Source organism: Heterodontus francisci, chromosome 23, assembly GCF_036365525.1.
Source record: "Heterodontus francisci isolate sHetFra1 chromosome 23, sHetFra1.hap1, whole genome shotgun sequence".
Taxonomy (NCBI): domain Eukaryota; kingdom Metazoa; phylum Chordata; class Chondrichthyes; order Heterodontiformes; family Heterodontidae; genus Heterodontus; species Heterodontus francisci.
In genome coordinates this window covers 48,475,135-48,502,732 of record NC_090393.1, presented here as the reverse complement: position 1 = coordinate 48,502,732, position 27,598 = coordinate 48,475,135, and the positions used below count along the sequence as shown (strand labels likewise).

The 27,598-nt window shown below is 45.7% G+C and overlaps 1 protein-coding gene across 1 annotated transcript in view; it reads left to right on the top strand.

Moving 5' to 3' along the window:
- Positions 1-27,598, top strand: part of hnf1a (HNF1 homeobox a) — a 258,658-nt gene that overhangs the window by 56,416 nt on the left and 174,644 nt on the right. The window contains exon 4 of the mRNA XM_068055205.1: positions 21,281-21,516. Coding sequence (XP_067911306.1) covers positions 21,281-21,516 — 236 coding nt within the window. The remainder of the gene's footprint in view (positions 1-21,280; positions 21,517-27,598) is intronic.

Sequence of the window (27,598 nt, the reverse complement as noted above, 5' to 3'; positions counted from 1 at the left end):
ATTTAAGAAATACTCTGCACATCAATTCCTCCTACTGAGGTGGATATCCTCACATTTTGCCACATTATATTCCATCTGCCATGTTTTGCCCACTCACTAAGTCTGTCCAAATCCCCTTGAAGCCTCTTTGCATCGTCTTCACAATACACATTCCCACCTAGTTTTGTGTCATTCACAAACTTGGAAATATTACATTTGGTCCCCACATCCAAATCATTGATATATATTGTGAACAGCTGGGGCCCAAATACTGATCCTTGTGGTACCCCACTAGTAACAGCCTGCCAACACGAGAATGACCCGTTTATTCCTACTGTCTGTTTTTTGCCTGTTAACCAATCTTTAATCCATGCCAGTATATTACCTCCTATCCCATGTGCTTTAATTTTACTAACCAACCTCCTGTGGGTGACTTTATCAAAAGCCTTCTGAAAATCCAAGTATACTACGTCCACCAACTCCCCTTTATCAATTCTGTTATTAACATCCTCAAAAAACTCCAAAAGGTTTGTCAAACATGATTTCCCATTCATAAATCCATGTTGACTATGCCCAATCAGATCATTATTATCCAAGTGTCCATTTATCACATCCTTTAGAATAGTTTCTAGCATTTTCCATACTACTGATGTAAGGCTTCTTGTTCCCTGTTTTCTCTCTTCCTCCCTTCTTAAATAGTGGGGTGACATTTGTTACCTTCCAATCTGTAGGAAATGTTCCAGAATCTATAGAATTTTGGAAGATGATCACCAATGCATCCACTATCTCCATAGCTACCTCTTTCAACACTTTGGGATGTAGAATATCAGGTTCCGGGGACTTATTGACCTTCAGCCCCATTAATTCCTCCAATACAAACTTCTTACTAATACTAATTTCCTTCAATTCCTCATTCTGCTGAGCCCCTTGGATCTCTAATTCTGGGAGATTTCTTGTATCCTTCTCAGTGAAGACAGACACAAAGTAATCATTTAGCTTCTCTGCCATTTCTCTATTCCCCATTATAAATTCTGCTGATTCTGCCTGTAATGGACCCACATTTGTCTTAGCCAAATGTTTCCCTTTTATGTACCTAGAGAATCTTTTACAGTCTGTTTTTATGTTTTTTGCCAATTTACATCCATATTCTATTCTCTCTTTCTTTATCAGTTTCTTGGTCCTCCTTTGCTGTATTCTAAAATCCTCCCAATCCTCGGGTTTACTACCATTTCTGGCAACTTTTTGGCCTTTTCTTTTGATCTTATACAATCCTTAACTTCCTTTGTTAGCCATGGTTGACTGACTTTTTTGGGGGGTTTTTTGTGCCTTGAAGGAACATATGGTTGCTGTAAACTCTGTAATAATACTTTAAAGACTATCCATTGCCTATGCACTGTCATACCTTTTAATGTATATTCCCAATACACCTCAGCCAATTTGTCCCTCATACCTTCATAATTTCCTTTGTTCAAATTTAACACCCTGGCTTCAGATTGAACTGCCTCACTTTCAAACATAATGTAAAATTCAATCATATTATAGTCAGTCATCCCTAAAGGTTCTTTTACAACAAGATTATTAATTAGCCCTTTCTCATTACATAATACTACATCTAAAATAGCCTGTTGTCTAATTGGTTCCTCAACACACTGCTCTAGAAAACCGTATCTAACACACTTCAGAAACATGTCCTCCACAGCATTAGTGCTCATTTGGTTTACCCAGTCTATATGCAGATTTACGTCACCCATGATTACTGTCTTACCCATGCTACATGCTTCTCTAATCTCCAGGGAGGCAACACACCATCCTGGAGCCACGTTTACTGCCGCAGAAATGCCTGTCTGATCCCCTGACTATCGAATCCCCTATAACTATTGCTCTTTCACTCTTCTTCTTCCACTCATGTGCAGTTGAGCCACCTGTGGTGCCATGGACTTTGCACTGACTGCACTCCCCTGCCAAACCATCATCCTCACCAGTATCCAAAATGGAAAACTGATTAGCAAGCAAGATAGACTCAGGGGACTCCTGCACTACCTGCCTGGTTCTCTTAGACTGCCTGGTGGTCACCCATTCCTTCTCTGCCTGCATGCTCCTAACTTGTGGTGTGATCACCTCCCTAAACATGCTATTCACGTAGCCTTCTGCCCCGCAGATGTACAACAGTGACTCCAGCTGGCGCTTGAGTTCTGAAACCTGGAGCTGAAGCTTCTGCAGCTGGTGACACTTCCTGCAGATGTGTTTGTCTGGGACATGTGGTACCTCCATGACTTCCTACATACCGCAGGATGTACATTCCACTTGGCCGAGCTGACCTGCAATACTGTAACTTTAAAGACTATTTATTACAATTAGATTAAGTAGAATAACTTACCAGTTACTCAACCATCAGCTTCTTCCCCTATACCAAAGTAACAGCCAGCTATTGGAGATTGAAAAAAGGTAGAAAAAGAAAGAAAGGAGCACCTCACTCACCAAACTCCCACTTTACACTCTGTGGACTCAAAGCAGCACTCAGCACAGATAAAGCAGCACTGAGGAAGCCCTGGTTGAGACGCACTCACCTCCCTTGATTGCCTTCCCAGCTCCGCTGTGTCTGTGGTTCAGCTGCCTGCATTGGTACGCAGCAGAACCTCAGTTTCATAACTCATTTGGCATTGAACACATTCAGATACTTTGTTTTTTGCCCAGACGTAGCTGTTTCATTGCATTACATAAACCGAGGCATTTAACCTAATGCTACATGATTTTCTGGTGCATTTAAGCAGGTGGACATGATAAAGGATGCTGGGAGAATTGACAATTTCCTGCACATCATATTTGTAATAACCTTGATTTCTCAGCCATCAGATAGCACAGCTGGATGAGAATAGCATGAATGCACAGTGAAAACCAGGTCAAGCATATTGCAAATTGCATTTTGATCAGGGTAGAATTCCTCACAGCAATGCTCTTTTAACTTTTTGAGTCCCAAATCTCCCCTCCTCTGCAGTTTCCAGCTGATGTGAGAATTTTTCTGGGGTAGAGCTTTACTTTGCACAGTCGTGTAAAATGGGTGATAGCCAGTCAACATCTTGGTTTATATCTCTCCTGATTTTTATTTCCATCGTGATCAACAGGAGAGATGTAAAATGGGTTGCCACTCAGTATTGCGCAGAGTCAAGATCTAAGCCTCTATTATTGCAGTGTCTTACATGGATATTCCCGGGAGCTGTCAACATTAAAACAAGAGAATGGCCCAGAATTAACAATGTGTGAACAAAGCATGATGTTAATCATGTACAAATTGTCCAGCAAATTGTAGTGAGGAAGAGGTACCCCGTGAATTGCGAATCACCACAAGTTGCTGGCTGTGCCGTTAGCTTTGCAAAAATGACATCTTGCCCTAAACCGCTCCATGAAGTTGCTGCATTGGCACGGCAATTGTCCATGAAACTCACCACCAAAAGTTAAGTCTGCTGATTCATTTATCATCACTACCCTTAGGGCTGAATTTTATTAGCGCGCCACACGTCGTGGCAGTGCACTTTGAAATCAGCGGCCTTCCGAAACGGAAGTGTTGCCGCTGAGCCCCCACAATATTTCGCGCGGGGCCTCATTTAAATGGAGGGGGTGGAGCGGCCGCCCCCAATAACGTATATAGGGGCGGCCGTTCCATCCCCGACAATGGTGTCTGGCGCCACTGTGCAGGTGCCGGTGCCATTTTTAAAGGGCTTCAAGCCCTTAGCTAAAATTTGAATTTATAAGAGAAATGATTGTTAATTGTTTTTTTTTTAAATCAAAAGCTGGAGCCCCTTTTCCAATGCCCACAATGGTTTTTTTTTTATAGGCCAATATGACAAACAATAAATTAATTCCTGCCGCGAATGTTCCCCCCCAACCTCATCACATTTGTCCTTCAACCTCTTCCCACCAACCCCATAGCCAATAAAAATGGTGTTCCCCGCTCCCCCTCCCCCACCCCCACAATAGTTTCAGTCCTCTCCCTCCCCACCATTGTCTTGCCTCGGAACTCCGTACGGAGCTCCGAGGGCGCGCAAGTTGCAGCTGGCAGTCATAAAATCAGTGTGGGATGGCTGATGGGACAAGGTAAGTTGACTAGCATCTTATTTTCATTAATTTTAATATGTAAATGAAGGCCCCACCGCTTGGCGGCAGGGGGTGCCGCACCGAGGCCTCGCTGCCACCGGTAAAATGCGGCGGGGCCTTCTCGGCATCGGGCGTCATGGCAGACCGCTCCCACAAGTATTTTATGGCCCCCCCCGCCACAAACCCTGACATCAAGGGGCTGGTAAAATTCAGCCCTTACAGGAGAGCAGGGGATAAAATAAACAACAGAAAAGGAGAAAACAAGAGCATATTGATTCTTTGTGCATTTTTGCTGTAGATATAATCTAATTCTGAGAGGAATTATCAAGGCAAGGTTGGCCAATGCTGCCATAGCATATAAAGGTTTAGTGTTGTTTCATAATGGCTCCCTCAGAGGCCACTCATAATTTGGGTGGCTCTGCAGCCAAGGTTTCCAATGAAACTACTTGAGCTAATCAGAAATGACCAGGTAGCTGTCAGTTCACAAAAAGAGTTGGGTGATCCTCCTGTATCTCAGTTTGAAGAAGACACAAGTGACAGCGCTGATGAAATAAAACGTCATTCGTCTGTGAACTTGTATATTACAAAAACAACATAAAATACATGAAATTGTGAAGGATATTTTGTGCCAATGGGACCCACTTGCTCACATGACCAAAACAAAGTGCTCCGTGTGTACATGTGTTGCAGCATTTGGAGACAATTTGAATACTATCTAGGGAATGGGGAGGAATGCCAGTCAGGGTTCCCGATCCTGACTGCTGGAACGTGCACATCATGATCAGGCTCGGCTGTGATCTCTCTCACAATCTTCCTAAGGCTCACTGTGTAGACCCATACATGAGGGAAGGTACTTTGGCAAGGTGAGTGGCTAGTTAGGACTGATGTCAAGCAGTACTTCTTCAGACAAAGGGTAGTGAAAATCTGGAACTCTCTCCTCCAGAAAGCTGTGGCTGTGAGGTCAATTGTAAATTTCAAAACTGAGATTGATAGATTTTTGTTACGCAAAGGTAAATGGAGTTCAGATACAGATCAGCCATGATATGATTGAATGGAGCAACTGGTTTGAGGGCCTCAATAATCTACTCCTGTTCCTTTGTGTTCCTGGGAGCAGAGAAAAGAAAGTGGAAGGGCAAAGCAATTAAAACCTAGCAATAACCACCTGTTATAAAAGTGGACAACTGCATGGTATGTTCATATGACGTTCTTCAGTAAGCTACTTTAGTGGAAGCATCAAACCATTTACAATAAACGTTAAAATGGCAGAAAAGGGAATCTCATTCAAGCCTGCTTATTGCCAGCTGATATTATGAACGGTAACTCCTGGGGTTGAGAGAATGTGCAGAATATTTTTCCATCCTGAGCTGGAATCTGGGTGGCCCTTTTCATATCCATACATCTGGAGGTTGGAAGCAACAGCAGCAGAAAAATGTGAGCTGATCCTAACCAAACTAGACGGCAGTCTGTTCCTCTGTGGGCCTTCATTAGGCCACATCCCCATATGTTGAAAGAGATTATATTGTCAACTAGGCTCCTGCTTTATCTCAAATCCAATCTAACTACGTGGCTTCAAATCTACTACGAGACCATTGTAAAAGGAAATGGGTTCCAAAACATTATTCAGAGAAACTGATCATTGTTGATGTGCATAATGATGAACATATTGCAATATCCAACATAATTCATTATCTTGTATTAGCTAAGCATTGTTGCAGACATTTAAAACTCCCCCTGCTTGAACTCCAGCTTTCCTTGCGTTTCTATTATTAAAAGATAATCAATAATGAACTAAAAGACAGATAACATGACAAATAATGAACAACTTGTAATCAACAAGTTATATTTATATATCACTTTTAAAGTAGGAAAATGTCCCAAGGCACTTCATGCGCGCGTATTTGGACAAAAACTGACACTAAGCCAAAGGAGGAGGTATCAGAAGAGGTGACTAAAAGCCTAGTCAAATAAATACGTTTTAAGTAGATAAAAACAGAAAATGCTGGATATACCTGGCAGGTTTGGCAGCATCTGTGGAGAGAGAAACAGAGTTAAGGGCAGGATTTTGTGTTTTGGGTCAGGATCCCGATGTCGGGGTCAAATGCAAGTCCCGACCCCGCATCATGTTAGGAGCAGTCACCCCACATCAATTTTGCCTGCATTGGCCAATTAGTAACCAGAGAGTGCGCTCGCTGTCCAATTAAGGGCAGCGAGGAGGCTTTCAAAGCCAGGGGGCCAATAGGATGCCCTCCAGCACTGAAGGAGTTGCAGCCTGCCATTGCAGGTAAGGGAGAGAGAGGGGGCCTCCAACTTGAGGCACCCTCTTAGCACTTTTAAAATATTTCAAATAGTAAAATGGCCACAGCTGCTTGGGCCACCATCGTGGAGGAGAAATCCCTCTAAAAGGTGGCCTGTGGCCACAGCTATGGCCAGGTAGGTAGTGGGTGAGGGGTCCTCAAAGTGACCTTGGAGTGCTGGCCCCCCTGATCTGCCACCAGGAGGCTACTTCCAGGCAGCTGCCACACTGCCAATGATGGTGGGGGTGGGGGACCGGCAGGCAGACTGTAAAATTCCAATTAGCCTCTGATCAATGGCATTAGGTGGCCTTTTAATTACCTTAATAAGCTACCTGCCACTTGTGAACAGGTAGCCATTCCATGCCCAATCCAGCATTCCCAAAAAATGCTCGGGAGAAGGATGATGCAGGCAAACTGGCAAGCCAGCTAGCCGCCTGAAATTACGTGCCTGCCCCCATCGGTCTCCGAAAATCATGCCCAACATTTCAGATTGATGATCTTTCATCAGGTTTTAAGGAGAGTCTTGAAGGAAGAGAGAGAGGTGGAGAGACAGAATGGTTAATGCAGAGAATTCCAGATAGTTGGAGGCACTGCCACCAGTGCAGGGATGAGGGAGGAGTTCGGGGATGGGAGGCGAGAATGCTTGGGAGGCCAGTGTTGGAAGAAAACAGGTCACAAAATTTGACTCCGTAGCATGGCTGGTTTTGGTGCGACAGGAGTCGGGTGACGAAAACAATGGCAGGGGTCCACTCATGATGGCTTACAGCGTCGTTTGCGCTGCTCGTCATGTTTTGAAGGGCGATTGCATGAGCGTACCATGCACACGCCAGAAGCATGCAGAGTGGGAAGTGCGTGATGTCAGTAATTATTCAATGCTGATTTGACACATGACTTGTCATTTTCAACCTCACTGCTCCTGTTAACACACTCTCTTAAACATGCACAGCTGAACGCATGAGGGACCCCTTCACCAGCACTATTTAATGGTATGAGGTGCCTTTGACTATCTTTTTACTGCTACTGGGTTAGTGGAAGTACTGTGTTGTTGAAGGAGTTGACAGACGTTGTTTCAGTCAGAAGGGAGTGGTATTGCACCTTGGAAGGAGTGGTGTGGTTTTGAAAGCAATGTGAGAACACCACTGGTGCTCAGTCATGGGGGCTGCAGCATGACAGAGATGGAGCTGAGGCAGCAGAGAGGGGACGCTGCGCACAGAGGGAGGAGGAAGGTGGTTCTGGACAGAAGGCTGTACCCACCTAGGGTATTTGGAGAGCACTCCTCCTACCTCCACCTCAACCAGGAACAATGTCTGAGGCAGCTACACTTTATCAAGGAGGTGGTCGCTGAATTGTGCCAGCTATACCAACTGGACCTGCAGCTGCAGAGTAGAGTGAAGATGGCACTACCAGTGGGTGTCAAGGTCACCTTCGTCCTCAATATCTACACCTCTGGATCCTTCCAGGCCGTAGCTGGTGACATCGCCAACGTTTCTAAGTTCGCTGCATCCATCATCTGGGAGGTGGCTGAGGCCCTGAACGCAATGAGAGGGGACTTCATTGTCTTCTCTCTAAGCAGAAGGAGCGGGCATGTGGCTTTTCCAGGGTAATGGGCTTCCCAATGGTGTAGAGATCCATCAACTGCACGTATGTGCCTCTGCAGGCACCATATCTCAATAGGGAAATGTACTGGAACCATAAGGGGTTCCAATTCCTGATTGTGTAGTTGGTGCACCAGCAAGCACAGAGCATTATGCTGGTGAGTTCCTGCTATCCTGGCTGCAGTCATGAGGGTGGCTACTCAGTGACAAAGGCTCTACAGGTGGCTTTTGACTCCCCTCCACAACATGACCACACACATGGACAGCGCTCCTACAATGAGAGCCGTCCTGTAGCGTCCAGTAGACCATTGGCGTCCTCAAACAATGTTTCCGCTGCCTGGACTATTGGGGAGGGGGCGGGGGGGGGGGCGGTGGTGGATCCCTCCAATTCTCGCAGGAGCATGCATCGCAATTTGTGATGGTTTTGCTGCATCCTCCACATCCAGGTCATCACAAGGACGCACCGTTGCCACCAGGCCTTCGGTGAGCACCTCGGGAGGAAGAGGATCAGGAACGGAGGAAACATCCAGGACATCATTGCTCCAGATGTTTTGTTCATCAACATCTCATCTGACTCCCATTCCTGTGAAACAATCCGGAGATTACAGTTGCTCCAAAGTTCCCCGCCTTTCATCCCTCTGTTACAGACCATCACAGCCAAAATCTTGAAATAAAAAACACCATAAAACAAACATTCCATGCCAACTTTATTTAACCCCACTTCCAATAATACATACAATATACAACTTTTCATCCTTGTGCATTCCCTTCGTGCCTGTCTCATGTGTATCCTTGCCTGTCCTGGTGCTCCTGCACAGTGACTGCAGCATGGCTGGTGGAAGGCTGCTTACTTTCACTGGGGGAGACTGCAGATGGCCTTGCAGGATGCCCTGGAGCAGCTCTGGGTCTTGTGGGCCTGGTTTCATACTGTACCACCCAGGCATGGGCAGCAGCAGTCTGGCCTGGCTGGCTGACAGACAACAGCAGGGGCACTGGTGGAGTGGCAGTGGTGGGAGCATGAATGCTGTCATTCTGAGAGCGGACAGCAGGCTTGTGCTCCACAGAGCGACTGTCACTCCCACTGGGCAGCACCTCAACAATCCTAGTATTCTGCTGGAGCACAGATTGCTGAACTGCTGTGAGACCCTGCAAGTCCTTTTGAGCAGCCTGAGGCTGCATGGCACAAGCTGGGTTTGCACGGCAACAAGAAGAGATCTCATGACCTCAGTCGGAGCTTCTACTGCAGCACTCAGAGATTGGGTAGCTTCTTCCTATACTACAATGGAAGCTGAGACATCGGCCATTAGGCGATGCATCATGGCGGGGATCACACGTGTTCTCATGGTGTGTTGGTCACCACTTCTATGCTGGAAAGAATGGGCTCCAAGCTCTGAGCCAAGTTGGAGCCAGACTCCTCCAGGCTCCTTGACAGTGACAACAGGCTCTGTGGCAGACCTGCCAATACACCAGGCATTTCCGTGTGTATGCCCATCAGAGTTTTCCTGGATGCCACCCCATTGATGTCTCCATCTGAGTCTTGTGCAGCAGAACCTATCTGTGATCTCGCCCTCCTGGAACATGGCACACTTGTTCTTTCCCCCTGGTCTTGCTGCAGTCCACTCATGCCTGGTGACTTATCAGATGCAGATCCTACCTGTATCCTTCCCTGCAAGATCTGCACAGTGCCGGTATCTGAGCTGGTGGCTGTGAGTATCAGATCAAGTGACAGTGCCTCGTTCTCAGCGGTCTGCTCTTCCTCTGGGTCTTTATCCTCTGGCTGCACTGTCTGGCCAAGCAGCAGGTCTTGGGTATCTGAAAGCATAAATGCACAAGGGGATAGCTGCAGTGAGGGAAAGGAAGGGGTGGTTGGGAAGTAAGAGGCGTAAGGCCACACTATCCAGCTTGCACTTCATACCAGATTGCAGACAATGGTGAAGTGGGATTTCAGAAGGTACATAAGTAAGGAATATGTCGTCTTCATGCATGGCTTCAGCAACACCATTTGCCACGGCCCCAGTGATGTCTCCTCCAGAGGGCTGAGAATATGCAGGCATTCCTGTCCCCTGTCAGGTCTTTCCTGCTCCTTCCTGTTACGTGCCAGGATGGCGGGTGTGAGGCTTGCAGCAGTAATCAGTGTGTGAGGTGGAACATATGAATGTTAGTCATGAGTTCTGATTGCTAGAGATTGTTGATGGGTGAGTGATGGGGATGTGGTGCATTGAGCAGTGTGTGAGGTTGGTGGTGCAGTGGGTTGGAGATGGCATTGTAAGATGCATTTGCTATCCTCGACCACTTGTGGGAGGTCATTGAACTATTTCCAGCACTGTATCCAGGTTCTCAGGGCCAGAGTCCTGACATTGAGGGCTATCTGCTCCCATTGCCCTTGCAGTGTACATCTTGAAGACTTCCTGACCCCCTGTGGAAAGGTGACCTCTCTCCTTGTTTCCACCTCCTGTACTAAGGCATGCAGCTTGCATCTGAGAATCTGGGAGCCCTCTCTTTAGCCTGCTGCTCCTTTACTCCAGCTTTCTCTTGCTCGGAAAGTCTTTTGCAACCACTTCCAGCACCTGCAGCAGCCAAAATACATCTCCCGTTGAAGAGGAAAGCAAAATACTGCAGATGCTGGAAATCTGAAACAAAAACAAAAAATGCTGGAAATACTCAGCTGGTCTGGCAGCATCTGTGGAGAGAGAAGCAGATTGATCTACAAGTTGATGACCCTTCATCGGAACACTCACCGCCGAAAGGTCATCAACCTGAAACGTTAACTCTGTTTCTCTCTCCACAGATGCTGCCAGACCTGCTGAGTATTTCCAGCATTTTCTGTTTTTATTCCCCTTTAAGATGTGCAGGTTGCCTTTAAGAAATACAGGCTAGCTTTAACTCATGCTAGCCTCACACAAAGGCTGGGCCCCCTGCTGAGCATGCAACCAATCAGCATCGCGTTTAACACGGGGCTGCACGCACCAATTGAGGAGATGGGCAGGCAGCACGAAGTTTGCATGCTGCCTGCATCAACGGGCCAAAAGGCCTCTTCCTGTGTTGTAACTATGCTGTGATTCTGTGATTTCCACCAGGCATGGGGTAATGCACAGTGCGATCCCCCTGCACCTGCTAATGAGCTTTATCGAACTTTTCAGCCAGACCTCTAGGAGGGTTGTCCGGCTGGAGGAGGTTACAGAGATGGGGGTAGTGGGGTAAGGCCATGGAGGGATTTGAAAACAAGGATGCGATTCTTAAATTGAAGGCGTTGGTGGACTGGAAACACATGTAGATCAGCGAGCACAGGGGTGATGGGTGTGTTTATCTCAGATGAGTCAGCCTGTCTGAAACAACACTGACTAAATTGGTAACGTTAATTACAGCTCCTTTGGTGACTCAATGGGTAAATACAGTGCCCTACTTTTAACCTAGTAGATCAGGAAGGAAACTGAAGCAATCTCTATTCAGTGCTGAGTTGGCTGATTGACACTGCAGTAGCACTAGGAATCAGCTGCCATTGACTTCAACAACCTCAGACTAGGAAGTGCAACAATAAATCAGGATCATACTAATTCCTAATTACCATTCACTTCCCCTGTTGGAAAACACCACATGTCTGAGTGGAAAACTGGCAAGAACAGGATGAGGCTCAGATAAGGTGATGCCAAAAGGTTAAATAGCCTGTTGAAACTACGGGCCCAGTAATACAATGGCAGGCAACCAATGTGCTGAAGCATAGTGGGCATGAAGGTTCAGCAACTACTGAATGCCAATGGGGCTGGGAGCCAACTCTGGTTGGACGTCTTCCTGGAGGTTGCCATCACATGACCTCCTGCCTCCAAGTAGCCCATGTTTCCTCATTTCCTGTATTTTTACAACAAATAAAAGTGTTCAGAAAGTGAATAAAACACACAATTTTTTTTATACCCTTGCCAAAGTTACACTGGCTGATCAGGAGAACCCTCCGCATAAATACCTCAGGTGCCTCAGGAGGAATGATCACTTGGATATCAGCTACTCCCCATGTCCTTCTCCCAGTCAGAATCTTCAGGAGAGAGACAGTCCAAACACTGAAATTATATACCAGAAAAATAGAGATTCAATCTGTCAGCTCTGAAGATTTGTCTTAGCTATTCACTTGTACCAGAGCATGGAACCATTTGTAAAACTCTTACTGTTTAGAATTGCCAGCAAGTAGCTTCCATTAGGTATAATTTATACATTATGGTACACAGTGAGAGCCAAAAATGTAACAGAACACAAGTACGAGCTCTCTGATTATAGTTATGCAGTGCACTCAGAATAGAACAGAGAATTGCCTCTCAGCGTACAGCTCGCTTTTGCATGTAATCTAAATCTGAAACAGCTGCATCTGAGAGTCACACAAAATGGGGTCACCTACTGTGTACATTTGCAGAAGTAATGCTACAAGCTCTGTTGAGTGTTCTTAATGGTTACACGTGTAATCTGTCACTCCGAATGGATTTGTCTCAAGCATACATGATCTTCGAGTCACCAACTCTGGTTGGATGTATTCCTTGAGATTTCATCACATGACCTCCCACCTCCAACCCAATCAATCAGTCTTTTTTCCCGTTTCCAGTTTTTTTCACAACCAATAAACAAAAATACTCAAAGGAAGTGAGTAAAGCACACAACTGTTTTTAATGCCCCTGTGGTTTTTCTCCTGCGTAGCTCACAGCAGTGTTCAGGAGATCAATCTGCAATTCCTGAGCACTCCAGAACACTGTTGGAGGGTTGACAACTTTAATGCCTGTTGCATATGGTCCAGTGAAAAATGAAATGGCACTTCCAATGGCCCTGATCACCAGCTAAAATTTTTAGCATGCCAGGATAATGCAGATCATCTCAGTTACTTGTTCCATTCCATGCCTTCACACAGCCTCCTATCTTCATAATGCAGCAAAATAACCTTGCACTTAAGTTTGTTTTACTAAAGAGTGATGGGACTAATGAACAGGACTATTAACACAACATATATTTTCACAGCAGTCGCTAAGCTTAACTAGCTCCTCCTTGTTATACAAAAATAATAAATAGTTTGCAACTGCTGCAATAATCTTTGATGTAAGCAATTTTTCTTACAAAGTGGTCATTTTTCCGATCCTCATAAACTATGGCCTCGCTAACCCTTTTCAAAGGCTCTTGCCAGATTTTTCAAAGTTCCGGACAGAACAAGTTCTGGGACAAGAAATACAGGCTGATAAATACATTCAAAATGGTGACCGGGGCCAAGCAAAATTTAATCTCAAAAAGGTCTGCCTATCAACACACATGTAAACAGACCTCACAGCATGTTTTAGGCTGATTTTATGTTCCATCAGTTGTGGAAAATGGCAATAGGGGATTGCTTGCCTGTTATACACCATTGTGGAAAGGAAACTCAGGTGAGGTGTGTAACAGACGGCTGATCTGCTACTACTCATACAGAATATATAATAAAAGCAAAATACTGTAGATACTGGAAATCTGAAAGAAAAACAAGAAATGCTGGAAATACTCAGCAGGTCTGGCAGCATCTGTGGAGAGAGAAGCAGAGTTAACGTTTCAGGTCAGTGACCCTTCAGCAGAACTGCTACTACTCATTTTCTGCCACCACCAGAAGTTAAAATCAGATCTTTCTTGTCAGGATTGAGTCCAATGGTTTCTCCTCCCACCCCCACACCGTTACCTCTTGTGTCCCCCAAGGATCTTTGCTTGACCCCCTCTTATCTCTCATCTATATGCTGTCCCTTGGCAACATCACCCAAAGATACAATGTCAGGTTCCACATGTATGCTGATGCTCTACCCAGCTTGACCTCATCACAACCTCTCTTGATCCTTCCACTGCCTTTGATTTGTCATGTTGCTTGACTGGTATTGAGTTTTTAAAAAATTCTTTCATGGGATGTGGGCGTCGCTGGCTCGGCCAGCATTTATTGCCCATCCCTAATTGCTCTTGAGAAGGTGGTGGTGAGCTGCCTTCTTGAGCTGCTGTAGTCCAGTAGGTGCACCCACTGTGCTGTTAGGAAGGGAGTTCCAGGATTTTGACCCAGCGACAGTGAAGGAACGGTGATAGAGTTCCAAGTCAGGATGGTGTGTGGCTTGAAGGGGAACTTGCAGGTGGTGGTGTTCCCTTGCATCTGCTGCCCATGTCCTTCTAGGTGGTAGAGGTTACAGGTTTGGAAGGTACTGTCGAAGGAGCCTTGGTGATGCAATGCATCTTGTAGATGGTGCACACTGCTGCCACTGTGCGTTGGTAGTGGAGGGAGTGAATGTTGAAGGTGGTGGATGGGGTTTCGATCAAATGGGCTGCTTTGTCCTGGATAGTGTCGAGCTTCTTGAGTGTTGGAGCTGCACTCATCCAGGCAAGTGGGAGAGTATTCCATCACACTCCTGACTTGTGCCATGTAGATGGTGGACAGGCATTAGGGAGTCAGGAGGTGGGTTACTTGCCACAGAATTCCAAGCCTCTGGCCTGCTTTTGTAGCCACAGTACTTATATGGCTGGTCAGTTCAGGTTCTGGTCAATGGTAACCCCCAGTATGTTGATGGTGGGGGATTCAGCCATGGTAATGCCATTGAATGTCAAGGGGAGATGGTTAGATTCTCTTTTGTTGGAGATGCTCATTGCCTGTGTCATGCAGGCCCCCACCTGCCAAGAATGAGGCAAATTAATTTTGCCACATGGACATTAAATTTCAAATTGTTGCTGGGAAGAAGAGAAGGCCTATGACAATGGGTTTCCAGGCCCCTGGCTGGAAATACATTTTTGCATATTAACAGTGTTTGGAACAAAGGAGCTATCCCCTGCTCCAGAATGATCTACAAACAGACATGGTCCAACCAGTTAGTCACATAACTAACCTGCTTGGCAGTCTGGGTTTTTTTCTGAATTGTACAGTTTGAACTGAGAGCCTGTAGAAAGCAGAATGCTCCTGGACTGAAGAAGACCTCCTGTCTCCTGTTAGCTCCCATCTCTTTCTCACAGAACTCCAAAACATAATGAAGCCACATGAACCCCAAGAGAGAAAAGTCTCCTACAATGAACAAGGTTAAAGAAGAATACTGGGCCCCAACAAAAGCAAGATCTAACTACAATCAAGGACTCTACAAGGAGCTTGAAGAACCATAACAACAACTCTTCAGATATTGCCTCAAACTTTTCCACTTTATTTTTCTTCTGCTCTTTCTGTCTCTATCTGCATGCGTGTATCGCATGGGCGCGTCATGTATCCGTAGGCTTTAATCAAATTAGAGTTTAAGTTTAGGTTTAATAAATTTCACTTTTTTTCTTTAAACCTGAGAAAGCCTGTTTGTGCCTGTTTCTTTGCCTTATAATTAGAAAGCGGTGAACAAGGATTCACCAAAGGGGGAGCTAAAAACATAATGTGTTTAAAATTAAACCCTGTTACAGTAAGATCAGTTGAAGGTTGAAAGGGAACGCTAGACCTCTTTCTCACCTGGTCGTAACACCTGGCACTTGTGTAGCACGAATGTAACTTACCACTTATCAGCCCAAGCCTGAATGTTGTCCAGGTCTTGCTGCATATGGACATGGACTGCTTCAGTATCTGAGGAGTTGCGAATGGTGCTGAATATTGTGCAATCATCAGCGAGCATCCCCAGTTCTGGCCTTATGATGGAGGGAAGGTCACTGATGAAGCAGCTGAAGATGGTTGGGCCTACGACAGTATCCTGAGGAACTCCTGCAGTTTATTTAGTGAATGCAAATTCCTGGAGCAAAGCGATAGCCTCCTCATTTGCTGGATTTAAGGTGATTAGTCTGTCACTTAGTCTGTAGAGGGGACACTCCTCAGTAATGTGCAGCATTGTTTGTGTCTCTGCACAACTGCATAAGGAGTTTGTAGTGAGGCCCCAGCAGTGGAGGTTGGCTGCACAGGGGCCCTGGCTTGTTCTGAATCTGTTTAGCAAGAACGACTCTTGCCATGGTGGTTCAAAGCCTGCCATTCGACAGATGGGGTTCGTCACAAGGAACTTGTTAGTGACTTCCCATGTTTCCCATTCCTTGATCCAAAGGATGTCGGCTGGTAGATCTTGCTCAGGAAGGTTGCTCCATATGGGGCACCAAGATGGAGGGAAGGAAGTATATGGATTGAACATGTCATTAGGGAGTGGTAAATGAGGTGCAGCACGAATGGCTTCAACCAGCTTGTGGGTTTTTGTCAGTCAGCGGATGTGGGGGAGTGATGTTTGTGAAGACAGGAAGCCAGGAGAGGGGGTCTGGACAGAGGGTTCCAGTTATGATGCGCATTGTTGCATTCAATTGAGTATCAACAAGATGTGTGTGTGATGACCTATGCCAGACAGGTGCATAGTCCTCTGCTGCTGAGTATGATAGGGAAAGTGCTGAGGTCCGGCGAGTTGTGGGAGCAGCACCCCGATAGATATAGCAAGTTCGGTTAATAGATTGTTTCTGATTTTGACCTTTGCTGCGGTTTTGGAAAATGTAACTCCTTTATTCAAAAAAGGAGGGAGACAGAAAGCAGGAAACTACAGGCCAGTTAGCTTAACATCCGTTTTAGGGAAAATGTTAGAAGCTATTATTAAAGACAGTATAGCAGGACATTTAGAAAAATTCAAGGTAATCAGGCAGAGTCAACATGGTTTTGTGAAAGGGAAATCATGTTTAACCAATTTATTGGAGTTCTTTGAGGGAGTGACATGTGCTGTGGATAAGGGGGAATCGGTGGATGTAATGTACTTAGATTTCCAGAAGGCATTTGATATGGTGTCACATCAGAAGTTATTGCAGAAAATAAAAGTTCATGGTGTAGGGCATGGATAGAAGATTGGTTAGCTGACAGGAAACAAAGAGTAGGCATAAATGGGTCATTTTCTGGTTGGCAAGATGTAACGAGTGGTGCGCCACAGGGATCTGTGCTGGGGCCTCAACTTTTTACAATTTATATAAATGACTTAGATGAAGGGACTGAAGGTATGGTTGCTAAATTTGCTGATGACACAAAGATAGGTAGGAAAGTAACTTGTGAAGAGGTCATAAAGTGGCTACAAAGGGATATAGATAGGTTATTTGAGTGGGCAAAGACCTGGCAAATGGAGTATTATGTGGGAAAGTGAGAAATTGTCCACTTTGGCAGGAAGAATAAAAAAGCATATTATCTAAATGGTGAGAAATTGCAGAACTCTGAGATACAGAGGGATCTAGTGCATGAATCGCAAAAGGTTAGCATTCAGGTACAGCAAGTTATTAGGAAAGCTAATAGAATGTTATTGTTTATTGCGTAGGGAATTGAATACAAAAGTAGGGAGGTTATGCTTCAGCTATACAGGGCATTGGTGAGACCACATCTGGAGTACTGTGTACAGTACTGGTCTCCTTATTTAAGGAAGAATGTAACTGCGTTGGAGGCAGTACAGAGAAGGTTTACTATGCTAATACCTGGAATGGGCGGACTGTTTTACGAGGAAAGATCGAACAGGCTAGGCTTGTATCACCTGGAATTTAGGAGAGTAAGAGGCAACTTGATTGAAACATATAAGACCCTGAGGGGTCTTGATAGGGTGGATGTGGAAAGGATGTTTCCCTTGTAGGAGAATCTAGAACTAGGGGTCACTGTTTAAAAATAAGGGGTCACCCATTTAAGATAGAGATGTGGAGACATTTTTTCTCTCAGAGGGTCATGAGTCTTTGGAATTCTCTTCCTCAAAAGGCGGTGGAAGCAGAGTCTTTGAATATTTTTAAGGCAGAGGTAGATAGATTCTTGATAAGCAAGGGGGTGGAAGGTTATCGGGGAAATATGGAGTAATCAGTTCAGCCATGAACTTATTGAATGGCGGAGCAGGCTTGAAGGGCGGGTGGCTACTCCTGCTCCTAATTCGTATGTTTGCATGTTTTCTTCAGATGCTCCCGGTAGGCAGTCCTATCTAGAATCACTCCCAAGAATGTTGGATTGGAATCATGCTTTAGTCTCTGACCATCCATGTAGATGCACAATTCTTTTTAGGCACTGGCATTGTGGAGGTGGAATACACTGGATATGGTTTTAGAGGAATGTACTGTGAGACACCATGTGCTGCAGTTGTCTGTCAACTTTAACACCTTCGTTAAGGATCTGGTCCAGGGTGCAGAAGGATGGAACTTGAGTGGCACAACAGATGTCATCACCACAGATGACCTTGCGAGATGTGGTTGTTGGCAGGTCATTTGTATACATGTTGAACAGCGTTGGGGTTAACACTGAGCCCTGTGGTAATCCATTGGCCAGTCTTCTCCATGCACTTCTCCCTTTGTCCAAGGTGGACTCTAAATCGTCTGTTGTGAAGGAGTGTTTCAGCAACTGTCCTGACCCAGGTTGGAAGCACTCTGGCCAGCTTTAGGAGCAGGCCAATGTCACACTGTATCATAGGCAGCTGTAAAGTCCAGTAGCACTATGCCTGTCTTCAGGTTCTTTTGGAAGCCATTTTCGATGTAGGTGGTGAGTGCCAGAACGTGATCACATATGCTGCGCCCCTTATGGAAACCAGCTTGGTCTCTACGTCCAGAGATAAGTGTTGCAGGATAAGATACTCAAAGATCTTAAAGCACACAGCAAGTAGTGAAACCGGTCAATAGCTGAACACCAGTGTGAGATCTTTTCCGGGTTTTGGAATGGCAATGATTTTTGCCATACGCCACACCTTCGGGAGTGAGTTTGAGCTGATGATTCTTGTGTAGAACTGAGTCAGCCAGGCACGAGCACGGGGGCCAAGATGCTTCAGGAATTCTGGTGCAATGTTGTCATATCCCACTGCTTTGCCACATTTCAAGCCCCTTAATGCTTTCTCCAGTTCTGTGATCTTGAAGGGGTGAGGAATGACATGTTCTGCATGTTGCTGGTGTTTTTTTCAGTTCATTACAGACGATGTGTTTTGTTTTCTTTTCCAACGGTGTCCTCACTACAAGGAGCAGATGACTAGCAACTCGGTTCAGGGTGACTGATGGGCGATTTAATACAGGTGGTTTTTGGGTTGCTTCAAGGTGGCGAATCAGGCTCTAGCACTTCCGACTGGAATGAGTGAAATTGAGCCCTGCTGTCGTTTCCTCCCATCAATGGATCAGCGTTCACGCTGCGCCTCCCGTCAGTATCGAGGCATCCCAGGGAAGCAAATGATCCTATCAGCAGACTGAATTCCAAGAGAAAGTTAAAGGGCTGAAAAAGAGCCCCCTTGTGGAATCCCAGTCACCCCAGAACTACCAATCTCAACATTGAGCAACCCTCTGGCTTTATGGCAACAGGGCATGCTCTCTATATCTTACAACTTAATGTTGAGGGCCTATCAGCTGCCAAGCGAAACCTCATTGGATGTCTTGTCACCCAACTCCTGCAGTAATGTCCTGGGATTGAGATGATTGACCTCGAACAACCACAATCATCTTCCTTTGTGCTAGGTATGACCCTAACCAGTGAGAGTTTTCCCCCTGATTCCCGTTGACTCCAGTTTTGCTAGGTTTCCTTGATGTCATACTTGGTCAAATGCTCCCTTGATGTCAAGGACAGTCACTCTCACCTCACCGCTTGAGTTGCTCAAGGGTTGGCGAGTGGCAAATGTGACACCCTTATTCAGGAAAGGGTGCACGGACAGTCCTAGCCACTACAGGCCAGTTAGTTTAACATCAGTGGTGGGTAAGGTTTTAGAAACAATAATCAGGGGAAAAAATCAACAGGCACTTGGAGAGGTTTGAATTAATTAAGGATAGCCAGCATGGATTTGTAAAAGGCACTTAATGCTTGACAAATCTAATTGAACTTTTTGATTGAGTAACAGAGAAGGTTGATGAAGGGAATGTGTTAGATGTTGTCTATATGGATTTTAATAAAGTATTTGATAAAGTACCACATATAAAGTTGGTTAACAAAATTGGGGCTTATGGAATAGCAGGGTCAATGTTCAACTGGATAAAAAATTGGGTTAGGGACAAAAAACGAGCCATGGTAAATGGTTGTTTTCAGACTGTAGGATGGTAGACAGTGGTGTTCCCCAATGTTCACTGCTCGGACCGCTGCTTTTTTTGCTATATATAAATGATTTGGTTTTGGAACATAGAACAGAATTTCAAAATTTGCCTATGATACCAACTTGGAAGTGTGGCAAACAGTGTGGATGATATGAACTGCCTACAACAGAACATAGAGGGGCTAGCAGATGGGGCAGACAAGTGACAAATGGAATTTAATATAGACAGGTGTGAGGTGATGCATTTTGGCAGAAGGGATAGGGTGAGGCAATATATACTTAATAGTGCAGTTCTAAAGAGCGTGCAGGAACAGAAGGACCTGGGGGTGCAAGTGCATTGATCTTTGAAGGTGGCAGGACATATTGAGAGAGTGGTAAGCAAAGCATATGGGATCTTTGGCTTCATAAACAGAGGCATACAGTACAAAAGCAGGGAAGTTATGCTGAACCTTTATAAAGCTCTGGTTAGGCCCCAACTAGAGTATTGTGTCCAGTTCTGATCACCACACTTCAGGAAGGATGTGAGGGTCCTTGAGATGGTGCAGAGGAGATTTACCAGAATGGTTCCAGGGATGGAGGATTTTAGTTACAAGGTTAGGTTGGAAGAGATGGGATTGTTCTCCCTGGAACAAAGGAGATTGACAGGCGATTTGATAGGAGGAGTACAAGATTATGACAGGTTTAGATAAATTAGACAAGGAAAAACTGTTCCCATTAACTGATGGTAGAAGGACTCAGGGGCACAGATTGAATGTTTTGGGCATGAGATGCAGGGGGAATGTGAGGAAGAACTTTTTTGCACAGCGATTGGATGATGACCTGGAACTTGCTGCCCACGAGGGTGGTGGAAGCGGAGACAACGAATGATTTCAGAAGGAAATTGGATAGGCACTTGAGGGAAATAAACTCGCAGTGCTACGGGGATAGAGCAGGGGAATGGGACTGATGGGATTACTCTGCGGAGAGCCGGCATGGACTCGATGGGCTGAATTACCTCCTTCTGTGCCGTAAATGACTTTATGACTAATTGTTACAACAATTAATTGTACTAGGCCTAGAATGTGTTTTAAATTTTTTGGAGAAGACGCTAGTTTTTTTAAAAGCACCTATTTGGTGATGATGGAATTTTATTTGGTCCCCAGCCTGGTAAATGCAATGCTTGTTTATGACAATAAAGAATAATAAAAACTTCTTTGACTTAAAGCAATGTTTTTCTTTCAAGGTGAATACATTGTATGAATTTGGGTGATTGTGGAAAGGTAAAATTATATTTTGCAAATTTTCTCTGGAAGTTTGCAAAGAACCTGATGAAATGGACTTAACGGTCTTACACATTTATTATCTATGTTCATTACAGAGCAGAGTGTATACAGCGAGGGGTTTCCCCATCACAGGCCCATGGGCTGGGCTCTAACCTTGTTACTGAGGTACGGGTGTACAACTGGTTTGCAAACCGGAGGAAGGAAGAGGCTTTTCGGCACAAGTTGGCAATGGATGCATATGGCACTCAACAACCCCACACGGTAACCCCCGTGACAACAAATAATAGCTCACCCATGCAGCCAAGTGCCTTGTCACCTAACAAATTACATGGTAAGGTTCAGTCTGTTCACTGTTTCTGATTTTACAGTGTAATGGAACAGTGTTTAATATATCAAATGTGGGATATTCAATTTAAATAAAACAGGGCACACTGGACCTCAAATTGAGTTGACTATAAGTTAAAAATCAAGGGTTATGGATCATGTTTTTCAGGCAACTACGTAGTCACCTTAATTGTCATGTTGCCTTGTGTGCTTTAATGAAAGGCTGTGGGCAGGATTTTAAGATCGGCGGCGAGCTCAAAAAATGGCAGCCCACATGTGTCAGCCGCAGGCCAAAGAGCCACCGCAATCTCCCGCGTGGCGGCTCATTTAAATAGCCAGGGCAGCCCACCCCAATCGCATGGAGGTGTGGGCCGTCCATCCCCAGCAATGGCATCAGCAGTCTGTGCACAGGCGCTGGCGCCATTTTAAAGGGCAGACAGCCCTGCTGGCATACTTAAATTAATAAAGCAACACCCCCCAAAAATTCTCAAATAAATTTCTAACACCCCTTTCCCACCCCCAATAACAATTACATTAACTATTTGCCCTCCCCCCCGAAAACACTTACTTTTTAAATCTGACCTTCCCGCTCCCAGACCGCACAAGGTTTAAAGTTCATCCCTTCCCACCATTCCCTACACCCATTACGTTTATTTGACCCTGTCCACCCTGCCGCACTGAAAATCTGAACTCCTCCCCCCTCCTCACCAGTGTCACGTCAGCTTTCCCTGGACAGGGAATTGAAGGCGCAGGAGTGCCGGCCGCCACACCAAAGATCGTGGTGTGCCCGGAAGATTTAAGGGAAGTTAATTTAAATTTAGGCATGTAAGTAATCTAAATATTTAAATCCAGGTCCTGTCTCCCAGCGGCGGGGGGAGAGGTGGGGTGGCCGCCACGGAGCCTCGCCACCACCGGGAGGATCTGGCTGGGCCCTCCCGGCGTCGGCCTCCATGGTGGACCGCTGCCGGAACCATCTATCAACTCCGCCCCCCACCCCGCCACCCCCACCCCCCACCATGGAACCCAACGTTGTGGGCTTGGTAAAATCCAACCCTGTATCAAATTCCCAAAAATTAGTCTTGCAGGACAATAGCATCAATACCCAAGCAGGGTATCTAAACAGTCTGCCTTGAGAGTCATAGACTCATTTACGTCACAGAGGGAAGCCACTTGCCCTTCAAGTGTTCCATTAACAGCGTTTTCAAGCATTTTGAAAGGGGAGAGTTAATTTGACCCTTTGAAACTGTTTGAAGCTATTGTCATACATAAATGACAACAGTCTCCCCAAGCAACTCCAAATTGAACCCTGTAACTTCTGTCCCATGCTTCCTCCTAAGATGACACAGCCCACAGTTGAAATTCCTCCATGCACTATTTTCAGCGTCTACCTCAAATTCTTGTGTGAGCAATTTTCGAGGTCATTAACTAGTTTAGATCAAGTGGATTTTAAAACTAGATAATGACTTCATTAAAAACAGTGCACATAGGAGTTTCATGGCAAATATGTTGGTCTGTGCACTAAAAATATTGCACAGTGGAGTTTTAGACCCTAGGAAAGAAACTGCAGAAAATCACAGTCTAAATATATAAGTTGTGCTATCACACTTCAGGGGGAGGATTTTCGTGCAGACTTCAGGACTCTACTGTCAGGTTCAAACAGGGATCAAAAGCCCTTGTCCTTTTAGGTGATATAGGTCTCGGGTTTGGAAGATGCTGTCTGAAGAGTCTTGGTGCGTTGCTGCAGTGCATCTTGTAGGTGGTACACACTGCTGCCACTGTGCATTGGTGGTGGAGGGAGTGAAAGTTTGTAGATGGGGTGCCAATGAAGCGGGTTGCTTTGTCCTAGATGGTGTTGAGCTTCTTGAGTGTTGTTGGAGCTGCACCCATCCAGGCAATTGGAGAGTATGCCATCACACTCCTGACTTGTGCCTTGCAGATGGTGGACAGCCTTTGGGGAGTCAGGAGGTGAGTTACTCGCCACAGGATTCCAAGCCTCTGACTTGATCTTGTAGCCACAGTTTTGTATGGTTTCTCCAAGTCAGTTTCTGGTCAATGGTAACCCCCAGGATGTTGACAGAGGGGAATTTAGCGATTGTAATGTCAAGGGGAGATGGTTAGATTATCTCTTATTGGAGATGGTCATTGCCTGGCACTTATGTGGTGCAAACGTTACTTGCCACTTATTAGCCCAAGCCTGGATATTGTCCAGGTCTTGTTGCATTTCTACACGGATTGCTTCAGTATCTGAGGAGTCATGAATGGTGCTGAACATTGTGCAATCATCAGCAAAAATCCCCACTTCTGACCTTATGATTGAAGGAAGGTCATTGATGAAGCAGCTGAAGCTGTTTGGGCTGAGGGCAATACCTTGAGGAACTCCTGCAGTGATGTCCTGGAGTTGAGATGATTGACCTCCAACAACCACAGCCATCTTTCTTTGTGCTAGGTATGACTCCAACCAGTGGAGAGTTTTCCCCCTGATTCTCATTGACTCCAGTTTTGCTGAGGCTCCTTGATGCCGTACTCCGACAAATACTGCCTTGATGCCAAGGGCAGTCACTCTCACCTCACCTCTTGTGTTCAGCTCTTTTATCCATATTTGAACCAAGGCTGCAATGAGATCAGGAGCTGAGTGGCCCTGGCAGAATCCAAACTGAACATCAGTGAGCAGGTTATTGCTAAGCAAGTGCTGCTTGATAGCACTGTCACGCCACCTTCCATCACTTTACTGATGATTGAGGGTAGACTGATGGGGCGGTAATTGGACTTGTCCTGCTTTTTGTGTATAGGACAAACCTGGGCAATTTTCCACATTGCCGGGTAGATGCTAGTGTTGTCGCTGTACTGGAACAGCTTGGTTAGGGGCGCGGCAGGTTCTGGAGCACAGATCTTCAGTACTATTGCCGGAATATTGTCAGGGCCCATAGCTTTTGCAGTATACAGTCCCTTCAGTCGTTTCTTGATATCACGCGGAGTGAATCGAATTGGCTGAAGACTGGCATCTGTGATGCTCGGGACTTCAGGAGGAGGCCGAGATGCATCATCAACTTGGTACTTCTGGCTGAAGATTGTTGCAAATGCTTCAGCCTTATCTTTCACATTGATATGCTGGGCTCCCCCCATCATTGAAGATGGTGATATTTGTGGAGCCATCTCCTCCAGTTAGTTGTTTAATTGTCCACCACCATTCACGGCTGGATGTGGCAGGACTGCAGAGCTTAGATCTGATTCATTAGTTAAGGGATCGCTTAGCTCTGTCTAGCGCATGCTGGCTATGCTGTTTGGCATGCAAGTTGTCCTGTGTTGTAGCTTCACCAAGTTGGCACCTCATTTTGAGGTATGCCTGGTGCTGCTCCTGGCATGCCCTCCTGCACTCTTCATTGAACCAGGGTTGGTCCCCCGGCTTGATGGTAATGGTGGAGTGGGGGATATGCCGGGCCATGAGATTACAGATTGTGGTTGAGTACAATTCTGCGGCTGCTGACGGCCCACAGCGCCTCTTGGATGCCCAGTTTTGCATTGCTAGATCAGTTCGAAAATCTATCTCTTTTAACATGGTAATAGTGCCACACAACACGTGAAGACGGGACTTTGTCTCTGTAAGGACTGTGTAGTGGTCACTCCTACCAATACTGTCATGGACAGATGCATCTGTGACAGGCAGATTGATGAGGACGAGTATGTTTTTCCTTCTTGTTGGTTCCCTCACCACCTGCCGCAGACCCAGTCTAGCTGCTATGTCCTTTAGGATTCGGTCAGCAGTGGTGCTACCGAGCCAATCTTGGTGATCGACATTGAAGGCCCCCCCCAAAGTACAGTCTGCGCCCTTAGTGCTTCCTCCAAGTGCTGATCAACACTGGAGGAGTACTGAATCATCAGCTGAGGAGGGGCAGTAGGTGGTAATCAGCAGGAGGTTTCCTTGCCCATGTTTAAGCTGATGCCATGAGACTTCATGGGGTCTGGAGTCAATGTTGAAGACTCCCAGGGCAACTCCCACCCAACTTTATACAACTGTGCCGCCGCCGCCTCTGCTGGGTCTGTCCTGCCGCTGGGACCAGATATACCAGTGGACTGCGATGGCAGTGTCTGGGACATTGTCAACAAGGTATGAGTCGGTGAATATGACTATGTCTGGCTGTTGCTTGACTGGTCTGTGGGACAGCTCTCATAACTTTGGCACAAACCCCAAGATGTTAGTAAGGAGGACTTTGCAGGGTCAACAGGGCTGGGTTTGCCATTGTCACATCCAGTGCCTAGGTTGATGCCGGGTGGTCCGTCCAGATACATTTTAGACAGCATGTAAGAGTCAACCACATTATTGTGGATCTGGAGTCACATGTTGGCCAGACCAGGCAAGGACATCAGATTTCCTTCCCTGAAGGACATTGGTGAATCAGATGGGTTTTTACAACAATCGACGATGGTTTCATGGCCACCATTAGACGAGCTTTTTAATTCCAGATTTATTAATTGAATTCAAATTTCACCTTCTGCTGTGGTGGGATTCAAACCCATGTCCCTGGAGAAATACCCTGGGTCTCTGGGTTACTGGTCCAGTGACAATACCACTATGCCACCGCCTCCCCTTGCAAAAGCTTAGCAGACTTCTAAGCCTTGGTTATGATACCAATTACTGCAGCTGCTGCCAACACTTGTAACTGTATTGCCCAGCCATGATGGCTTCAAATTTCTGTCCACCGTTGAGTAGTGCACCTATGAGACCTGTTCCTCAAGGACTATTTGATTTTAGTGTGGGCTGCAAGGAAGTTTTAATTATTTATTTATTGAGAGATACAGCACTGAAACAGGCCCTTCGGCCCACCGAGCCTGTGCCGACCATCAACCACCCATTTATACTAATCCTACACTAATCCCATATTCCTACCACATCCCCACCTTCTCTATATTCCCCTACCACCTACCTATACTAGGGGCAATTTATAATGGCCAATTTACCTATCAACCTGCAAGTCTTTGGCGGTGGGAGGAAACCGGAGCACCCGGCGAAAACCCACGCGGTCACAGGGAGAACTTGCAAACTCCGCACAGGCAGTACCCAGAATTGAACCCGGGTCGCTGGAGCTGTGAGGCTGCAGTGCTAACCACTGCGCCACTGTGCCACCCTTTCTTCTTTTTTAGCAGGTCTTTTTGAAAAGCCTCTCGTGGAGTAGATGAAATTACTAGCTCTATAACCCGTTCTGAGAATTCAATATCTGTGAAGTCGCATTCTTGAGCTTTGTCTCGGCACCTTGCGACAAACTAGTCAATGGACTCTTCTTGCTTTTGCCAGTAGATCATAAGCTCAAGCCAATGTACTTGGAAATTGACTTTTACCTTCAGTTGATCTTTCAGGCATGCCCATAGCTTCCCAGGGTCCTTCTGATCCTCAGCTGACAATCCTAATGTGTTGATCTGTTGCAGTCCCTCGTTGCTAGTGCGATCTTGATTTTCAAAACTTTTATCTCTGGTTTGCTCACTTCTTGATCCAGGAAACACAGTTCCATCCATTGTTGAAATAGTTTAAATTCAGACGCTATGTCTGACGCCTTCCACTCCATAACTGGATACCTGAAAGCCATTGTCTGGATGATCCTGCTTTTTAACAGATGTAGGCCTTTTCACAGGTTTTTTTTTCACAAGCACATTTCTTTTTCATGCTCTCTGCTTTACAGATTTTCTGTCTCATGGGTGTAGCTTTCTGTTTCATTTTTTAGACAAGTTCATTTTTACAGGCCTGCTCCTTTTAAGAGTAAGATGGCAGCTGCTTTTGTTTACATGGTTCATTTGATTTTTTTAAACCGAGAGCGGTTTTCTTTGTTTACACAGGCTGGTTCTTTTTTTAAGACTGAGAGAGCAGTTTTTTTTTCTTTCAGGCTTCTCTCTGCAGTGGTCTTCAGCTTGCAGGACTGGCAGCTGCCACAACCAGCTTTTTACTTTGTGCTGGACCTGCAGTGGCACTGTTGAGCTCTTTCCTCTCTTTATGGCTTAGACCCTGCCCACAAAGCAAAAGAAAACTGGGAAAACTAATGTAGTTATGGCTAAAACAATTCTTTTCAAATGTTTCCACCCACTGCCAGATTAGTCGAAAG